We start from the raw sequence: 18,205 nt of genomic DNA, 5'->3' as shown, positions 1-18,205 counted from the left end.
GGACTGTGGGAACAGGGGCCCTGCTGTGCCCAGGGCCTTGCCATGCGCCCCGGGAGGGAGGACGGGGCTGGACGGCAGGAGGCTGCGCCCCGGGTCTGAGACAGAGGCCCTGGCTCGTCCCTTCCGTCTGTGAGTTTCGTGGCGGCGACACCTGCCCGAGTCCACGCGTGTCGCCGTGCACGCGTGTGTGCACACTCCCAGCTGCATCCAGTGTGCCGGACTGAGGGTCTGCATCCCCGCCGCCTGCCTCAGTGTCACCTGCCGCCGTGTGCCCGCCCCGCGTGCCAGGCCAGCAGTGCCAGGCCCGGGCACCCCCGCCAGCACACACACCCTGAAAGTGGAAGCTGGGGGTGGGCTCTGGGACCCCACCGTGAAGCCCACTGCGTGGAGGGGCAGGCTGCGGCCGGGGCGGGTGGGGGGCAGGCCTGCGTCACCGGCACTGCCTCGGGAGGCCTTTTCCTGTGGGGGGGAGGGCCCGCCAATGAGGGCCGGGCCTGTCACGTGGGGCTGACAGCTGGGGAGGGGGTGGCCGGCGACAATGTGGCCCTGGAGCAGGCGGTGCTGAGAGCTCAGCAGCGGGACCCCCGCCTGCCCGACCCCAGCCCGCCTCCCCCGGCCCAGGCCCCACCATGTTCTCCAGGAAGAAGCGGGAGCTCATGAAAACCCCTTCCATCTCGAAAAAGAACCGGGCGGGAAGCCCCAGCCCACAGCCCTTGGGGGTGAGTGAGCCTCTCCGGGGAGTGCAGCGCGGGCGGGGGCCTGGGCGTGACAGCGGGCGCCAGGGCCCAGGGGTGCGCCGTGCGCCTGCCGCCAAGGGCCCAGCAGCTCCATGCGGGGCCGCTGGCGGGGGGCTCCCACCAGCTACAGCCCCTGCCGGGCTGGACGGCACGGAGCCCGCAGGTCAGGCCAGGACCCCGGCGTTCGGCTCACGGTAGGAGCCCTCTGCTTGCCCCGAGCGCCTGGCCGAGGGGCCGGGGGGCGGGCGGGAGGGTGCCCGGGCTGGGGCGCCGCAGGGCAGGGCTCAGGGGACCTGGGGCCAGGGTGCCGTCGGGTGTGACAGCTACAGCACAGCTTCGGGGCCGAAGGTTGACAGGGCAGCAGGGCACGACACGGGACCTGTGGGTGTGGGGCCTGGAGTTTGAGAAGCTTTGGGGGTGCTCGAGGACTTCAGGGTCCCCAGGACTCTCGGGGGCACGGGAGTCGACAGAGGTATCTTCGCCTGCGAGGAGGTGTGCCTGCAGCAACCTGGAGGGGGCTGCAGGGCCGAGGACCCCCGGGACCCTCCCCACCCCACCAGGAAGTGGGGTGCCCCTCCCCCACGCCCTCACAGGCCCCACCCCTGGCTGTGGTTTGGGCAGAGACCGTTGTTTGTGAAAGCTCTGGGGAAGAGGATGTTGGGTAACAGGTGTGGGCGGGGCAGGGCACCAAATCTCGGCCCCCTGACCTCTGGCCTTTGGTCCCCGTGGGGTCCGCGGGAGACCCTGCAGAGCCCCCCTGGCCGTGGGGAAGCCGAGGCAGCGCGGGGCCGGGTACCTGGCTACCGGCTCGCCCGTCCTCCCCAGGAGCTGCCCAGGAAGGATGGGGCCGACGCGGCGTCCCCCGGGGCCAGCGCGGAGCCGCCGAGCGCCGCCGCCAACGCCAAGGCCACGGGCACGCTCAAGCGGCCCACGAGCCTGAGCCGCCATGCGAGCGCCGCGGGCTTCCCGCTGCCCGGGGCCGGCTCCTGGACGCTGGGCCGGGGCCACCGCAGCCCGCTGGCCACTGCCAGCCCCGCCGAGCTCCCCGGCGACGCGCCCGGGCCCGACTCCGGGGAGGACATCTCCCAGCTGCTGGCGGACGTGGGCCGCCTGGCCAAGAGCCTCGAGAAGCTCAGGGACTATGTCCTGCGTGACGGTGAGAAGCGCGGGGACCGGAGCCTGGGGGGCGGGGCCACACACTGCCCCTCTGACCCCGTGGGCGGCCGGGGCCGGGGGCGGGGGGGGGGGGGGGCGACGCTGCTGCGGCCAGGCCCTTGGGGGTGCGTCCAGCAGGAGGCCGCAGCGCAGGGACGTCACGGGGGCCCAGAGGCACACACGGAGATGCCCCTGGGTCCAGGTTTCGGGGCGTCCCCGGTGTCCTCGTGAGGCCAGTGGGCAGCCCCGGAGGGCGTCGGGGCAGAGGTGGGGCCAGGTCCGCCTGCTGAGGCTGAGGCCGCAGAAGCCCGGGAGGCCGCGGCGTGTGCCGGCTGCCGTGACGGCTTTGGGACGGCTTTGGGGCGGCGGTTCCGTTTTCTCCTCGTGTGGCGCTGACAGCCGCTTCCTGCCGGGTTATTTTCATCTGCTTCCTGTTTGTCCCTGGCACCTCGTGCGCGGCCTGCTGCCCGCTCCCCCGAGGCCGCACCCCAGCACCCAGCCCGCACCCCGACCTGCTGCCCCCAGGGCCCCCCGGGTCGGAGGGGCCCCAGCCGGGCTGGGCGCTCGGCCCCCAGTGGCCTGGCCCCACGGCGGGGTGGGGGCCCCCCAGGGTTATCTGGCCCGGGCGGGGGCCACAGCCGCTTCCTGGGGAAACGCGCTAATCTCGGTTCCTTTCCGATCCCCTCGCTTCCTTGGAGGCCAGGCCTGGGTGGGCTGCGCCCCGGGGCGTGTGCAGGGGGCTGGGGCGCGGCGGGCCCTCCTGCCCCTGGGCCACCTGGAGGGGAGGATGTGGGTTGAGCGCGGGGCTTCCTCTGCTGGGCCCCTCCCCGGGCCTCAGGTGTCTCATTTGCGGCCTGGGCAGGTGGGCGTGGAGGGCCGAGGCCCGCCGTCCTGGGGTCTCCCCGGGGGCCTCAGGGCTCTCAGGCCACGCTGCGCTCTGGAGCACCGGCCGTCAGCGGGGAGTCGGGGCGCGGGCGAGGCTGGCCCCCAGCTGGCCGTCCATCCCTCCCCTTCCCTCCCCTTCCCTCCCCGCGTTCCTACCACGCTTGCTGCTTCGCGCTGTCTCCTTAGGGCGGGTGACGGGCACCCCGCTGGCTGAGTCGGAGGCGCCTGTGTTTCTTGATCTCAGGGTTGTGAGTTCCAGCCCTGCACCGGGTGTGGACGTCACTTAAGCGTAAAGTCTTAGGGAAAAAAATAGTGTCTGTGCAGAGCATTTAAGGCCCCGTTCCAAGACACAGATGTGACCTCAGCCCTGCTTCGCTCTAGCACCTTCTATGGCTCCCCACTGCCCTGGAGACAAGGCCGAGCCGGGCCCTCCAGACGAGTTCTTGTGCCTTCTGAGCCAGTGTACATGGGAAAGCTTTCCATCTTTTTTTTCATATTTGAGAAATGATGGGTGTGCCTCAGTTTCCCCATCTGCAAAACAGGGATGATGGCGGAAGGGGCCTCTGGGGGCCTCTGGGGGCCGCTGCCAGTGGGAAGTAGATGACCGCAGCAGGCAGGGCAGGCGGAGGGCTGGCCAGAGCCTTGAGCGGTCAGGGCCACGGCGGGAAAGGGCCGGGGGGCTGCGTGGAGGAGGGAGGCACCAGGGCGGCCACCTGAAGCGCAGGTGTGTGCTGTCTGGATGACCCAGAAGGTGTCGTGAGCTAAGGGGCTGCGTCCACCACGGCCTGGGCCTCAGCGGGGGCCCACAGTGACCGGCCCGGTCCGCCTCTGCCTCGGTCTCCCCGCCGGGGAGGGGCGGGCGGCTGCCCGGGCCGGGCGCTCCCTCCCGCTCACGGCGCCCTGCCCGGCAGAGCTGCTGGAGGCCCGCCGGGGGCTGGCCCACGAGTGCCTGGGCGAGGTCCTCCGCGTGATGCGCCAGATCATCAACAAGTACCCGCTGCTGAACACCATGGAGACGCTCACGGCCGCCGGCACCCTCATTGCCAGGATCAGAGGTCAGCGGGGGGCCGGGAGGGCTTCCTGGAGGAAGGGACCCTTGGAGGGTGTTTGGAGGGCCCGCGGCAATCTGACAGGCACCCCTGCCGTGGCGCTGCCCCTGGCGGACGGCGCCCCCAGTGACGGCGCGGGGTGACCAGCGGCCCCTCGCCCCTGCGCCCGCCCCAGGCTTCCATTACGAGTGCAGCAACAACGAGGCCGACAAGGAGGAGTTCGAGAAGGCCCTGGAGACCATGGCCGTGTCCTTCGGTAACACGTGAGTGCTGCGGGGCGCAGGGGGCCGGGGGGCCGGGGGCGGGGGCGGGCCCCGGGTCTCCCAGCCTGACCCCTCCCCGCCCTGCAGCGTGTCCGAGTACCTCATGGGGGAAGTGGACAGCACGACTCTCCTGTCCGTGCCCCCCGGGGACCCCAGCCAGGTGAGCACGGGGCAGCCCCGCGTCCTGCGCCGGGGTGGGTGGGCCTCACGCGGGGCCTCACCTGAGTCTGCCCTGCAGACCGTGGAGCACCAGTACGGGCCGGCGGCGGAGGGGGCCGATGCCAGCGCCGAAGACGGTGACGCGGGTGAGCGTCTCCTCGGCCGATGGCGGGCCGTGGGGGGGGTCGGCGGGCAGGAGGCGGGGCTGGGGCGCCGGGCCGGGCTAAGCGGGTGCCCCGCAGGCTGCCTGCCCTCCGAGGAGGTGGACATGCTGCTGCAGCGCTGCGAGGGGGGCGTGGACGCCGCCCTGCAGTACGCCAAGAACGTGGCCAAGTACATGAAGGACCTCACCGGCTACCTGGAGAAGCGCATGGCGCTGGGTAGGCGGGGCCCCTGGGGGTTTCTAGGGGGGCCCGGCCCCCCACCCCTGCACTCACACGGCTCCCTGCCTACCCGCAGACATGGACTTTGTCAAAGGCCTGCAGAAGATCATGCACAACTACCGGCACAGCGTCACGCAGGAGGTGGGGGCCCGGGGGGGATGCCTAGGGCCGCTGAGGGAGTGGGGGCTGCGCAGCCCGCAGGCCACCCCCTGACGGCCGGCCCCGCCCCACAGCCCCACATGCCCCTGCAGTCCATCTACTCCCTGGCCCTGGACCAGGACCTGGAGTTCGGCCAAGGCTTGATGCAGGCAGTGGCCACGCTGCAGAACCAGACCTTCGTGCAGGTGGGCTGCGCCGGCGGGGGGCGGGGGCGGGGGCGGCGGGCTGCGCGGGGCGTCCCCGGCTCACGGCCTGTGCCCCCAGCCCCTGAACGTGAGGCGGCTTGAGCACGAGAAGCGCAGGAAGGAGATTAAGGAGTCGTGGCACCGCGCCCAGAGGAAGCTGGTACGCAGGCGGCGGGGGCGCGGGGGGCGCTGTGGCCTCCTGTGCCCACCCCGGGCCGAGGTGCCCAGCTGTGCAGGAAGGGGTGCGCACATGCGCGTCCCGCCCCCCGCCGTAGCTCAGAGGGTCTGGGTTGGGGGAGGCAGGTTCTCGCAGGCCGCCCGCGGGCGCCAGGTTCCCTCGCGTTGCTCCTTCCCGGTTCCAAAGCTCCGCTGGCAGGGCCTGCGGTGAAGGGGCTCCGCCCCGGCCCTCCGTCCCCGGCCCTCCCGGCAGCCTCCGTCTGTGCACGCGGGGCTGGCAGCGTTGGCGCTTCTGCTCCAGCCTCGTGCCGCGGCCTCGTCCCTGTCTGTGGGCTCCGGGTGCTCAGCTGTGGAGGCCGCTTGGCCCGTTTCACTAGATCCTGCCCGTGGACATTTTGCTCGCTGCTGGGTCCGTGGTGTTCTCCAACACGTGCCCAAAGCGGGCTGGCTGGGGGGGCGGTGAGAGCCCGAGAGCCTCTCCTGAGCTGCTGCCGCTTCCATTCTCCAAACCCTCATTTCCTGTCCTTTGCTCACTGCGGATTGGCCGTGGCCTATTCCTTATTGATTTGCGAGAGCTCTTGACATATGAGAGAACCACCCTCACTGATGTGATCTATAGACCACCCCCCACCCCGGGTTTAGTTTTGACTTTTGATTTTACCTGTGGCCTGTTTAGCTGGATAGAAAGCTGTGAGCGGCAGCTGGAGCCTTTCTCATGGTTCCTGGGTTTCCTGTCCTGCGTAGGCCTCCCCACACCGAGTGTTTTCAAATACTCTGCCTGTCTTGTCGCACAAGCTCGTTTATGTTTGAGCGTCTGACGCGGTCTGTCGGCTGCAAGGTGTGGCCCCCAGGAGGCCCCCTGGTTTCTGACCAAGTGCTCTTCCTGCCACCCCTGAGGGTGCCTGGCTTCCTGCTGGGGCGGCCGCGCCGTTCTGTGCGAGGGGAAGTGAGAGACGGAAGCGTGGCTGCCAGTCTGGGTGGGGGGCGGGCGCCGGGGGCTGGAATGGTCCCCCCAGGGCCCTGCTGCAGGGGTGCCCGCCTCCTCTCCCGCTGTCACCCCAACGGACGGGCTGTGAACTGAGACGCGCGGGAGGCTGAGCTGCGAGCTCCGTGTTGGGGGGCGGGTGTCAGGATGTGGCGGGAGCCCCGGCCCGGCCCAGGATGGCTCTGGACTGGCGTCCCCACCTCCACGCTCGCAGCAAGAGGCTGAGTCCAACCTGCGCAAGGCCAAGCAGGGCTACACGCAGCGCTGTGAGGACCACACCAAGGCCCGCCTCCTGGCAGTCAAGGCCGAGGAGGAGCAGGCGGTCACGGGGCCCGGGGCTGCTGCCTCCAAGACCCTGGACAAGCGGCGGCGTCTGGAGGAGGAGGCCAAGAACAAGGTTCGCGCCATGGGGGGGGTCGGGCAGGGCCAGCCCAGGGGCCGCGGCTCCCACCGCGCGGGGCGCATCCTGCACCAGGGCCTTCCTGCCGCCCCGCTCTCCTGGCGGCGCCGCGCCGACGCGTCCCTGTGCACCCCGGCCCGTCCAGGCGGAGGAAGCCATGGCCACCTACCGGACGTGTGTGGCCGACGCCAAGACGCAGAAGCAGGAGCTGGAGGACACCAAGGTGACGGTGCTGCGGCAGATCCAGGAGGTCATCCGGCAGAGCGACCAGACCATCAAGTCGGTGCGCTCCCCACGTTCCCATGGCTGGCTGCGCCCCCGGGCCCCGACCGCGGCGGGGCTCACACGCGGCACCCCCCCGCAGGCCACCATCTCCTACTACCAGATGATGCACATGCAGACGGCCCCGCTGCCCGTGCACTTCCAGATGCTGTGCGAGAGCAGCAAGCTGTACGACCCGGGCCAGCAGTACGCCTACCACGTGGGCCAGCTGCAGCGCGGCGAGGAGCCCGACGTGCGCTACGACTTTGAGCCCTACGCCTCCATGAACACCTGGTACGGCCTCCCGCTCGCGCCTGGGGCGGCGGGGCAGCCCCCTGCCGAGGCTTCCGTACCTGCCTGTCCCACCAGGTCCCCCGTCATGCGCACGCGGAAGGGCAGCTTCGTCGGCGACGCTGCGGCGACAGAGGCCACGGGCAGCCCCGAGAAGGACGGTGGGCCCAGTGACGGGGCGCTGGCCAAGGAGCGCAGGGGTGAGTGCCGGGCAGGGGTGCGGGGTGGACGTGGCCTCCCCATAGCCCCTCGCCCCACTGGAGACGCCCCGTTCCGCAGGAGGGCGCGGACACCAGGTGCACAAGTCGTGGCCCACCACCATGTCAGACTCGGACGGCAGCCTGGACCCCAGCCCCGGCTCGGGTGAGCGTGGCCCCCTGGGCACGCGCGTCCAGCAGGGTGAGCCCTCTGGGGAGGGTCCGGCCGCCTGACGCCCGTTTCCCACTCAGGGGACTTTAAGAAGCGGGAGCGGATGTCGTCCAGCGGCACCATGTCGTCCAGCGAGGAGCTGGTGGAGCCGGAGGGCAGCGCGGGGGCGGCCGCCTTCGAGCAGGGTGAGGGCCCGACCGCCGCGGGGGAGGGGGTGCTGGGAGCCCAGCCAGCAGGCCTCGGCCTGACCGCCCGGCCCCCCGCAGCCGACCTCAACGGCATGAGCCCCGAGCTGCCGGTGGCCTTGCCCAGCGGGCCCTTCCGCCACGTGGGGCTGTCCAAGGCCGCCCGCACCCACCGGCTGCGGAAGCTCCGCACGCCCGCCAAGTGCAGGGAGTGCAACAGCTACGTGTACTTCCAGGGCGCCGAGTGCGAGGAGGTGAGGAGGGCTCCGGGCGGCGGGCGGGGGGCACAGGGCCCGGGCGGGTGTCGGGGCGGAGGCCTGGGGCGTGGGCCCGCGGCCGTGGCGGGGAGCGGGGGCTCACGGGCGCCCGCCGGCCGCAGTGCTGCCTGGCCTGCCACAAGAAGTGCCTGGAGACGCTGGCCATCCAGTGCGGCCACAAGAAGCTCCAGGGCCGCCTGCAGCTCTTCGGCCAGGACTTCGGCCCGGCGGCCCGGAGCACCCCCGACGGCGTGCCCTTCATCATCAAGAAGTGCGTCTGCGAGATCGAGCAGCGGGCGCTGCACACCAAGGTGAGCGCCGCGGGGGCGGGGGGCAGGCGCGGTGGGGGGGGCCCAGGCTGACCGCGGCCCCCGCAGGGCATCTACCGCGTCAACGGGGTGAAGACGCGCGTGGAGAAGCTGTGCCAGGCGTTCGAGAACGGCAAGGAGCTGGTGGAGCTGTCACAGGCGTTGCCCCACGACATCAGCAACGTCCTCAAACTCTACCTGCGGCAGGTGGGGCCGGCGGGCTGGGGCTGGGAGCAGGGAGCCGGGCCGGGGTGGGGGACGCCGACCCCACGCGACCTGTCCCCCCGCAGCTGCCCGAACCGCTCATCTCCTTCCGCCTGTACCATGAGCTCGTGGGGCTGGCCAAGGACAGCCTGAAGGCGGAGGCCGAGGCCAAGGCAGCGACCCGGGGCCGAGCGGACCCCGCCCAGAGCGAGGCTGCGGCTGTGGCCATGGCGGGCCGGCTGCGGGAGCTGCTGCGGGACCTGCCCCCCGAGAACCGGGCCACTCTGCAGTACTTGCTGCGGCACCTGCGCAGGTGAGGGCCGGCGCGGCGGGATCAGGGCTGGAGGCCTGGGGGGGCCGAGGGGCCTCCCATGGCTGCCTGTGTCCGTGTGACCCTAGGATCGTGGAGGTGGAGCAGGACAACAAGATGACTCCGGGGAACCTGGGCATTGTGTTTGGGCCCACGCTGCTGCGGCCAAGGCCCACCGAGGCCACCGTGTCCCTGTCCTCCCTGGTCGACTACCCCCACCAGGCCCGGGTCGTGGAGACCCTCATCGCCCACTATGGCCTGGTCTTCGACGACGGGCCCGAGGTGAGGGCGGTGCTGGGCCCCAGGGCTGCCCACTCCGAGGAGGGGGGCGGGCTCTGTGAGTGCCTTGGGGGCAACAACGACGGAGACAGGAAACCCCGGTGAGGCTCGCTTTCGGCGGCGTGGTCAGCAGGGGGCCCAGAGGTATCTTACAAGCAAAGAACTGACTCTGGGGGCTCACGCGGGTGCAAAGGCCCTGTGGCCCGCCTCCCGAGCTGCCCTGGAGCCCACGAGCGCCCTGCTGCCCAGCTGGCTCCACTGCGCTCCTCACCTGGCTGCTCCTCCACAAGCTCTGCTTGCTTGGCCTCCGAGCATCTCGCTGTCATGCTCATGTCCCTCTGCTGGGGCCTGCGGGTGCGCAGGGACGGCAGACACGCTGGCGGCCACACGGCAGGACCCGAGCCTTGTGGGCCGCAGCCTGCTGCCCAGAGGGACAAGCTCAGCCCATATGCACAGGACGCAGTGTCACCACACATGCAGCTGCAGGGGGTGCTGACAAGTTTTAGGCCCTTTTTTTCGTATTATTCTGCCCATAACGCACATCACGAGGCTTCTATCGGCCTCTGAGAGCGAGCGGCAGAGGCCGAGGGAGAGGCAGAGTCCCTGTGGTGCAGGGAGCCCGAAGCAGGGGACTCGATCCCAGGCTCCCAGGATCCTGAGAGGAGCCGGCGGCGGCTGCTTCACCAACCGAGCCTTGCGGGCGCCCAGCGTTGTTAGTTTTTAGTCTATTTACGAGACGGAGAGCAGAGCCGGGGATGGCCGGGACCCCGGGCCCCGCCTGAGCCACGCTCCCCCTGCAGGAAGCGTACGTGCAACGGGCCGAGGCGGCACAGACGCCCCACCCGGAGGCGAGCGCAGGGACCGGCTTCCCACTGCAGGAGAAGGCCGCCGAAGGGGGCCCAGGTGAGCGGTGGGGACGGCGCGGCGGCACAGGGCCGTGTCAGGTGCCTGGACGCTGCGTGGCCTGTGGGGTTTCCTCCGACGGAGGCTGGCCTGCCCGACCCGTGCCAGCAGCGGCAGAGAAGCTGGAGGGGTTTGTGGACGCCACAGCGGGTGGGGACCCGGACCACGGCAACAGCCCTCTGCTGCGGGTGGGTGGTCCCAGGGGGCAGCTGGGCCTGGGGAGGGTGACAGCGTGTCAGGCCGTGGACCCCAGGACCCCGAGGTCTCGACACGTCTGTCCACCCTGCCTCATAAGCCAACTTCCTTGACTTCGCAGAATCCCAGGTGGCCTCCAACGACTCGGACTCTGAGGTGGAGGAGACCTCAGACCTGTTGGCGGCAGCGGCCAGGGGCGCCGCACACCGCCTCAGTCTCCTGGAGAAGCAGGGCAGCGAGACCAGCGCGGAGGAGGGCCAGGGCAGCCGCAGCGGCAGCGAGGAGCGGCTGGAGGCCGCGGCTGGCGCTGATGGGGACGGGGACGGGGACGGGGAGGGCCTGGCCCAGCAGCTCTCGGAGTACAACGCCAACCAGTGCAACAACGTGGCCGAGGTCCGGCTTCCCACCATGAGGCTCTGCGCTGGGCAGGTGGCAGCAGGCAGCGGGCAGGACAGACAGCTGGAGTTTGTCTAGCTGGGGCGCTGGGCAGGCCAGGCCAGGGGCCGAGGGCCGGGTGCCGGCTGTGCCTGGCTCCCGTCCCCGTGCATGACCAGTCACTGTGAGCCCAGTGCAGGGAGGGGGTTTCTGGCTGCCTTTTCCAGAAGATTCCAGGAGCAAGGAGCAAGCCCAAGGCCTGCCCCGTGTTTGCCTGCATGCCAGGGAGTCCTCCTCTCCAGTGGTTTCAGCCGTGTGGACAGAGGAGCCATGTAGGCCCCGCTGAGTGGCCGGGTCCGCGGGGCCAGCCTGGAGGCCAGACAGCAGGGGCCAGATGGCAGCACTGGGAAGTCCCCAGCGGCCCTGGGAACCCGAGTTGGGGCCCCTGGGGTATAGGCACATGGGGGGGTGGGCTCTGTCTTGGGTCACAATGTACATTCTACACAGATGCATTGATTTTGCTTAAAATAAAATTTTTAACCTGAACCCATCTTGTCTTCAAGGGCGGGATGGGGATGCAGAGGCCCGTCATCGCGATCTCCTCAGCTTCTCGCGGGAGCCCCCTTAGGTGTGTGGGCCCAGGCGGCCCAGGAGGCCGGCCGGGCATGCAGACATCAAAGCAGCACTTGGTAGAAACCTAGAGCCCTGCGCTGCTCCTTGAAACCGTCCAGATGACAGGCTGTCCGGGGCGGCAACCAGCCCTGTGTGGCTGCAGAGCCCTGGAAATGTGGCCCATGTGCCTGAGCAACCCAAGTGCGAATCTCATTTACACCAAACAGCCTCAGAGCTGTGGCCAAGCAAGCAAACCTGAGCCAGGAGCAGGCGAGGACCCTCCCCAATGCCTTACGCCCTCACCGCAGCTGGACTGGTCATGGAGACCCAGGGACAGCTCGGCAGCGGAAGACCCAAGTTTTCATCCGCTGGGGAACGCGGGGTGAAGTCCCAGCCATCAGGCCAAGAGCAGCTGGGGAGAGGGCGCCCGTCATAGCACTCTGCACAGCTAGCTCACCCCCGCACTGCCCCGCGGCAGCTGAGAAGGATCCAGAAAAGGTCACCGAGCCATCAAACAGCAGCCTGACGCGAAGGGCACAGAGCCGTGCCCACTGGCTCACGTGTGCCTGCGCCCCCGCTGCCTTAAGTGCCGCAGGGGCCATCTGGCCCGGAGCTGGAAGTACCCATCGTCTGCCCCTCGCGATCAAGTCGGCCGGCCTGATACACATTTAAAAAAGTCCCAAGAACGAACGGATGGAACTGTTCTGTGCTCAGCCGGGCAGCGGGCCACGAAGGCGGCCCCCTGCAGCCGGGCTGGCCCCGCACACCAGGGGCCTCTAGTTCACCGACTGGGGCCAGCTGCAGGCCAGGCCCCACCAGGCTCACAGCATGTCACAGGGGCCTGGGGCCCCCCCGCCTCAATCCACGGTACCCACGGAGGAGGTGCCCCTTCCAGAAAGCCTAAGGCAGGCGTCAGACCACCACCCAACCTGGCCAACCGCGGGGGCCCGGAACAGGCGGCGCTCAGCGAGAGGCCAGCTCTGGTCCCCACGTAGCAAAGGGGTGAGTTCCCAAAGGAAAGCCAGGTGCTGCTGGGGGCGGGCGGGGACAGAGGCGCAGGCTGACGGCCGTTGCGGAGGGAAAGCAAACCCGACCTAAGGCAAAGGGGGAATCCTTGAACCGATCCACAGTCCGCCCTGAAGAACAGCCAAGGCTCACGTCACACCACCCAGACCCCACGTGGCGTGCCAGCCCCTCTGCCGCAGTGACACGCGGTCTCTCTCACACGCAGAGAGCACGCGTAGCTTCCTTCACTTACAAACAAAACACGCTTCAAACCCCACCCTGCGGGGAGGACACCGATAACCAACATGCTTTTCCTTACTGCGGTTGAGACGTACAGAATATTTACCGTCTCTGTGCAGCTCAGGGCACAAAGCATTCACCCCGCCCTGTACCCCCCCACCCGCCAACCCGTCTCCAGAACCTTCCACCTCCCCACAGAGGCCCCGTCCCCAGGAAGCACTGACCCCACGCCCCCTGCCCCAGCCCCCTGCCCCAGCCCCCGCTCCCACCACCTCCTGTCTCCGTGGACGGGCTGCCTCTGGGGACCTCCTGGGAGTGGGATCTGTCCTGTCTGTATTTTGGCCAAGGGGGGGAGCAGGGGACATGTGCACCACTGCTAGAGACACCACCAAGGAGAACGTTTAACACCTGGGTGGCTCCACAGGAGGGGGGCCCTGAAGCAGCCTCCTCCCCGCGCACTGACCCAGGACGACCCGCAGGCTGCTCAAGAGAGTATCGGGATCTGTGTCTGCCTGAGAGCGACGTGCAGCGGCTCACACAGGCCCAGGAGTCAGCCCCAGACTTGAAGGCAAAGTGTCAACACAGCAAACTTACGAACAGATACATAAAAAATCTAAAACGTGTAGCACACTTCCGCCAAGTGTCACGTGATAAGGGGCCTGCACGCCTACGTGTGGACGCGAGCCGGGGGCACGGAGCCGGCGGCCCGACTACACGCCTCGCGAGGGCTCCGAGCAAACCTTTCTCCAGATGACAAGCCAGTGGCCTCTGAGCACATGAGCGCTGCTCACGCTGTTAGTCACCGGGGAAGAGTCACAAGGACAGGGAGGCTGCAGCCTGCCCCAGAGGCCGGCAGCGAGCGCAGCCAGGGTGAGGGAACAAGACGCACGGCTGCCGTCAAGCCCAACAGCCGGTGGTTTCTCCACCAGCGGGCAACCAGCTTCCGTGCAACCCCGCAATTCTACAGCTAGATACACCCCGGAAAAAAATAAAAACACACCTCCACACAAAACTTGCCTGTGAACACCCACGGCAACGTTATCCACGACTGCTGGCGACTGGACGAGCCCAGTGTCCACTGGAGGGTAAACGGGTACGCAAGCGTGTGCACCCACAGCTGGAGCTACAGGGCGTCCCCCAGATGGGCACGTCCCGGCCCCAAGCAGGAGCAAGGCCCCCCCTACACGCTGCCCGGGGGACGGACCCTGAGTCCCCGACGCTCAGGGAAGGAACCAGACACAGGAGGCCCCGTGGGGTGGGAGTCCACGCGTGTGACACGTGCAGGATGGGCTCGTCCACGCACGGGGAGGGGGCTGGGGAGGAGCAGAGGGGCTGGGGGGAGGCTGCTGATGGGGCCAGGGTTGCTTCTGGGGGGACGACGATCCCTAGAGCCCTAGAACAGGTGGTGCTGAAGAGCCACAGGTGGTGCGCCACGCGGCTCGCCAGTCGCAGCTCAGCTAATCGGCAACACGCACGTGAACCCCGACCCCGGACCAGGAAGGCTTCCTTCTGAAATCAGATACAACCCGGGAAACCGGGTAACCTGACCCCAAACGCTGATGCGGGAACGGGGCCAGGAGAGCCGCGGGCAAGCCTGGCAGCGCCGCCGCCTCACCTGCCTCCCCACCCCGAGGCCTCCCAGGCACGAGACGAAACGCAGCCGTCGCAGGGAGCAGGTGCCACGGAACGAGGGGGCGGCCCAGGGTCGAGCGCCTAGAGTGAGGCCACTCACCGCAAGGCTTGTTTCTGCACACAGGCCGCTTTGTTTACTCAAACACCTTTAATTTTTAAAAACTCCCAACATCAAATAGCGACTGGCTCCCTGCTGCGGGGGGTGTGCTCACAGACAGAGGCCTCAGGGCCACCCACGGGGCACGGTGACAGCACAGTGCCGGGCAGCCAGAAACCTGACCCAGGACCGCTGTCACCGGCTGCCTGTGGGCCTCCGTGGCCTCCCGTCCCTCCCCCGGAGGCAGCTCGTGCCAGGTCCAGCGAGGGCTCAGCACCCAGAAGCAGCAGTGAGGTTCCTGAGGGCCGTGGCTCCCACAGGGCAGGCCAGCCACCCGGCGCGCAGCATGGGGATGGTGGCCACAGGCCCCATTGGTCTCTGGGCTGCCGGGCGGGCGGGAGCGGCACAACCAGGCGTCACGTCTGTGCTGCGATCCAAAACCAGCCGAGTGCGAAGTGGGGCCACTTCTGCGCCTCCCGGAAGGTGACAGACTGAAAGGAACAGGAAGAAAAGGCTCACTGCCAGGACAGACACAGGCCCTCCTGCACCCCCGCGGCCACAGGGCGCAGCTCACCTGAGCCAGCTGCTACTGCACCAGCCGGTAGGTGATGTACCTGCCCGCGGTCTCACTGGGCCGGATGATCTTTACCACCTGCGAATGTGCAGGGGGTGGCTGGAGTAGGGGCTCACAGCAGGGCCCAAGCAAAGAGCTCACAGGACTGAGGGCCGCGGTTCTATGGGAGCCGGGGTGGACCTTCTCACCTGCCCTCGCTTTATCCCAAAGTAGCGTGCCACGGGGTCTCCTGCCTGGATCCTGGGCAGCTGGTTCTCTCGGAGTTTGCTGAGACGCTCAGTCAGGGAAAAAACGGGGGGGGGGGGGGGGGGGGGGGGGAGCGCAGAGCCTGGGGGTGGGGGAATGGGGTCCCAGGGGATGGGCTGAAGGATACTATCGGGCCAGCAGCTCTGTCACCTCTTCCTTGGTCATAACGACGTGCTCTGGAACTAGCTGTCGAGAGGGGAAACTGAGTCTGTGGGTGTGACAGGCGCCACGGTGCCCCCACACGGGAAAGGGGAGCAGAGAGCCACAAGCTGTTTCCTTGGAATCAACCATCCACCCAAGGGTCCCAGCTGCCACCCCACCCTGTTCCTGACTCCACGCCTGGGGGAAGGGGCTATGGCCTGCAGGTGCCTGGGGGTATAACCTGGGGAGTGCAGGGGCCCTTGGACAGACCCCACCCCCTGCCCCCCAGCTGCCTGACTGCACGCCTGGCAAGTGCCCAGGGCCTCACTGAGACTCTGGCTCTGCTTCCTCCTCCCCACAAAGGAGGAGCAGCGGCACCTGGTGCGTCCCCAGGCCCTCCCCGTGCTCGGGCAGGTGCCACCTCACCAGCCGTCCAGCCTCCCCTCCCGCAGACCCCCACTAAGGCCCTCACCTCGTGCTCCGTGATGTTGATGAGTAGCTCCTGCTGCAGAAACTGCTCCAGGATGTACTTGGGGGCCATGTCAACCAGGGACTAGAAAAGAGGCTGACCCTCACGCACAGCCAAGGGCCAAGATGCCGCCACCCCATCTCTCCCAGGGGCTGAGGGCAGGTGGGAGCCAAAGGGGGTTCCCACGTGTCAAGTCAGTGAGGCTCCTCTGGGAAGAAGAGACCACCCGACCCAAACTGTGACACCTAACAAAGTGCTCCCGCAATTGTCCCTGTGCTGGTGTGACGTAGAGGACCCTGCTGGGACGAGCGCACAGAGCTGGCCCTCCGCCCCAAACAGCAGCCCCTCCTCGGACCTGTTCACCCACAGGAATGCTGGCACCCATGCAGGGCACCTCCCGGCTCTGGCTTCTCCCCACACGGGAAAGCCGCTCCTTCTCAGATCCCCAGATCCTAGGGCCCTTGAGGACGTGTGGCCAACACAAGCAGCGTGCCCACCTGCTTGGCGGAGGGGGTCATGCCCTGCTGCACCACGATGAGGGCCCGGGTGATGTTCTCCTCCTGCATCCGCTGGCAATACACCTTGATGGTCTTGATTCCCACTTTAGGCTCCTCTGGGGACAGAACACACGGAGGTCTACACTGCAAGAGCCCCTCCTGCCCCATGGGCCCTGCTCACTCACCTGCTCGTTCACTTCCACCCTGCTGGGCTCGCGGGCTCCAGCTCGACCTTGCCAAAGTGTAGCAGTGCCTCTCTGGACCAGCCCCCCCTTTCTAGGGCCCCAGGGAACCTACCAGGGTGCCAGTCCTCCCCCCCATCCACCGTGGAGCTGAGGGGTGTCCTGCATCTACCCACTTGATGGATCCCTCCCTGGAAGCTGAATCTGGGGATCTACGTGGTCTGATGTCTGGATATCCTCAGATGAAGCAGCTGACCTGAGGGACCAAACCCCCTCCCTGCACGGCCAGGGTGGGAACCCTCACGCTCACCACAGTACAGGGGCCAAGACCTGCTGGACCCTCTGAGCCTGGTGGAAGGTGAGCAACTGGGTGCCTGCTGCCAGGACATGTGCGTGCGGTGCAGCACATCTGCCCCGTCATAGCACTCCCTCGGACCCTTGCTCACCTGACAGGCAGCGTCAGGGACTGAGCTGTGTCCCCCGGAATCCCCGTGTTACAATCCTAACCCCCGGGACCTCAGGTGCAACCATACTTAGAACTGAGATCTTTAAAGGGATTACACCAGATCGTCAGGGTGGGCCTCAGTCAGACACGACAGCACAGACACACAGAGGGACAATCTCGGGAGCTCATGGAGAAGACGGCCGCCTGCACGCCAGGGAGAGGCCTCGGGGGGACCCAGCCCTGTGCACACCCTGGTCTCAGACATCTTGTCTGCAGCCCCGGAAGAGGTCAGGCTGCTGCTGAAGCCGCCCGGTCTGCGGCGCCCAATCGCGGGGGGTCCAGGTGGACCAGCACGGCCGCTCAGTCCCGTCCTGTGGCCCACTGGAGCACAGGGGCGCCCCGGGCCCACTCCAGGGAGGGCCCTGCCACAGGCCGACCCACACACGGGGACGCTCGCTGTTTGCACGAGCACCAGGGGAGTCCCTCCTGCAAAGGTTTCCGCCGCCCCTGCTTCTGGGCAGGGGGCTGGGGCCCCCGGGAGGCCTGTGACAATCCAGCTGCACTGAACAGTCAGCAGGGACCAGAACCCAGGACTCCGATCAGCTCCCCGTGGCACCGTCCACAGCAGGCTGGGCACCCGGGAGGGCGGGTGTAGACACCGGCTCACGCAGCTGCCACGGCCGCCCCTGGATGGCTGCACTAGGGCTGCGGACTCCTAGGGATCACGCAGACACCCAGGGCCCACGCGACCCTCACCTGGAAAGAAGACAAACATCTGGTCGGTGGGGTCGTCGTTGTGGGCCACCAGCACCGTGAGGTCCGTGCGCCGGGGCCGCCCCTCGCTCGGCTTGTCCCCAAACTGGGCCTTGAACTCCTCCAGCGTCTGGTCCAGCTCATCCTGCGTCACCAGGTAGCCGCGGTCGTGGCACAGCTGCAGGGAGAACCAGCCGGGTGACCCCCGGGCAGAGGGCAGGGCGGGAGGGGCGCGGGCGGATGACGTCACCGCGGAGGACGGACAGGGCCGCGGCCCCGGCGCCGCCGAGCGCGTGGGGACCGGAGAGGAAGGGGCCGCAGAGGCCGGGACGCACCCGCCGAACTCCGAGCTGCGCCCGCCGCCGCTCTGACCGCGCGGGCTCACCTGCATGATGGTCTTGCGGATCTTCCACAGCCGGTACGTCTCCTCCTCGTCGTCCATGGCGGCCGCCGCTCGCAACCCGCACGCCTGAGCCCGCGGCGGGGACCCGCGCTGACTGCGCCTGCGCCGAGCCCTGGCCAAGCCCCCCGGCCGCCCGGCGCGGGGCTGCCCACAGCGAACGCCGGACTCCAGAGACCTTCGCGGGCGGCAGCGCCGAGGGCAGCCCGGGCCTTCTGCGAGCGGCGGTGGGCGGAGCCAGAGCCGAGCGAACGGGACCGCCCACTCTCGCCTCGGAAGTTCTCGCGGGGTTTCGGCCGCGGGGCCTATCGGGAGTTGTGGTTTCCGCGCGATGCGCGTGTGGGTGGGGAATTTGGAATGCGGAAGGGCGGAGGCGAGGTGTGGGCGGGGAAACTGAGGCCACGGTGGGGTCGGCGGTCGGCTCGCCTCCCCGGGGCG

General features: G+C 68.6%; 2 protein-coding genes across 6 annotated transcripts; one reads left to right on the top strand and one right to left on the bottom strand.

Annotated features, from left to right (window-relative positions):
• The first annotated feature begins 511 nt into the window (after positions 1-511).
• ARHGAP45 (Rho GTPase activating protein 45) lies at positions 512-11,020 on the top strand. 5 transcript variants are annotated; one of them, XM_072722051.1, is made up of 23 exons: positions 515-719; positions 1,563-1,893; positions 3,689-3,832; positions 4,002-4,089; positions 4,177-4,249; positions 4,328-4,394; positions 4,491-4,628; positions 4,708-4,772; positions 4,865-4,975; positions 5,055-5,135; positions 6,352-6,534; positions 6,683-6,820; positions 6,902-7,092; positions 7,168-7,289; positions 7,369-7,452; positions 7,539-7,643; positions 7,725-7,897; positions 8,023-8,211; positions 8,278-8,415; positions 8,499-8,725; positions 8,812-9,004; positions 9,802-9,904; positions 10,221-11,020. In XM_072722051.1, exons 1-23 carry the CDS (start codon positions 630-632, stop codon positions 10,571-10,573), a joined length of 3,387 nt encoding a protein of 1,128 aa, XP_072578152.1. In that variant the 5' UTR covers positions 515-629; the 3' UTR covers positions 10,574-11,020. The 5 variants fall into 5 exon arrangements, with proteins under 5 accessions (XP_072578153.1, XP_072578152.1, XP_072578151.1 ...); XM_072722050.1 differs by lacking the exon at positions 515-719 and adding an exon at positions 760-931; XM_072722052.1 differs by having other exon boundaries at positions 512-719; positions 6,902-7,289.
• A 3,072-nt stretch (positions 11,021-14,092) lies between these two features.
• On the bottom strand, positions 14,093-17,910 carry POLR2E (RNA polymerase II, I and III subunit E). Its single transcript, XM_026019209.2, has 8 exons — positions 17,753-17,910; positions 17,371-17,545; positions 15,988-16,103; positions 15,494-15,574; positions 15,008-15,066; positions 14,823-14,901; positions 14,635-14,712; positions 14,093-14,551 (listed from the first exon to the last, which is right to left on the bottom strand). The coding sequence occupies exons 1-7, from the start codon at positions 17,807-17,809 to the stop codon at positions 14,647-14,649; spliced, it is 633 nt and encodes a 210-aa protein (XP_025874994.1). The 5' UTR covers positions 17,810-17,910; the 3' UTR covers positions 14,093-14,551; positions 14,635-14,646.
• Positions 17,911-18,205: the final 295 nt, after the last annotated feature.

The sequence above is a fragment of the Vulpes vulpes genome, chromosome 9, assembly GCF_048418805.1.
Source record: "Vulpes vulpes isolate BD-2025 chromosome 9, VulVul3, whole genome shotgun sequence".
Classification (NCBI taxonomy): domain Eukaryota; kingdom Metazoa; phylum Chordata; class Mammalia; order Carnivora; family Canidae; genus Vulpes; species Vulpes vulpes.
This window is presented reverse-complemented; position numbering and strand designations above follow the sequence as displayed.

Bases quoted from the DNA above. Each gene is read 5' to 3' on its own strand.
- ARHGAP45 (XM_072722048.1), top strand. From the start codon at position 830: ATGCGGGGCCGCTGGCGGGGGGCTCCCACCAGCTACAGCCCCTGCCGG. The intron at 7,453-7,538 runs GTGAGCGTGGCC...TTTCCCACTCAG, and splicing joins GGACCCCAGCCCCGGCTCGG to GGGACTTTAAGAAGCGGGAG. The intron at 9,005-9,801 runs GTGAGGGCGGTG...CTCCCCCTGCAG, and splicing joins TCTTCGACGACGGGCCCGAG to GAAGCGTACGTGCAACGGGC.
- POLR2E (XM_026019209.2), bottom strand. From the start codon at position 17,809: ATGGACGACGAGGAGGAGACGTACCGGCTGTGGAAGATCCGCAAGACC. The intron at 15,575-15,987 runs GTGGGCACGCTG...CCTCTTTTCTAG, and splicing joins TGACCCCCTCCGCCAAGCAG to TCCCTGGTTGACATGGCCCC. The intron at 14,902-15,007 runs GTATCCTTCAGC...TGAGCGTCTCAG, and splicing joins ACAGAGCTGCTGGCCCGATA to CAAACTCCGAGAGAACCAGC.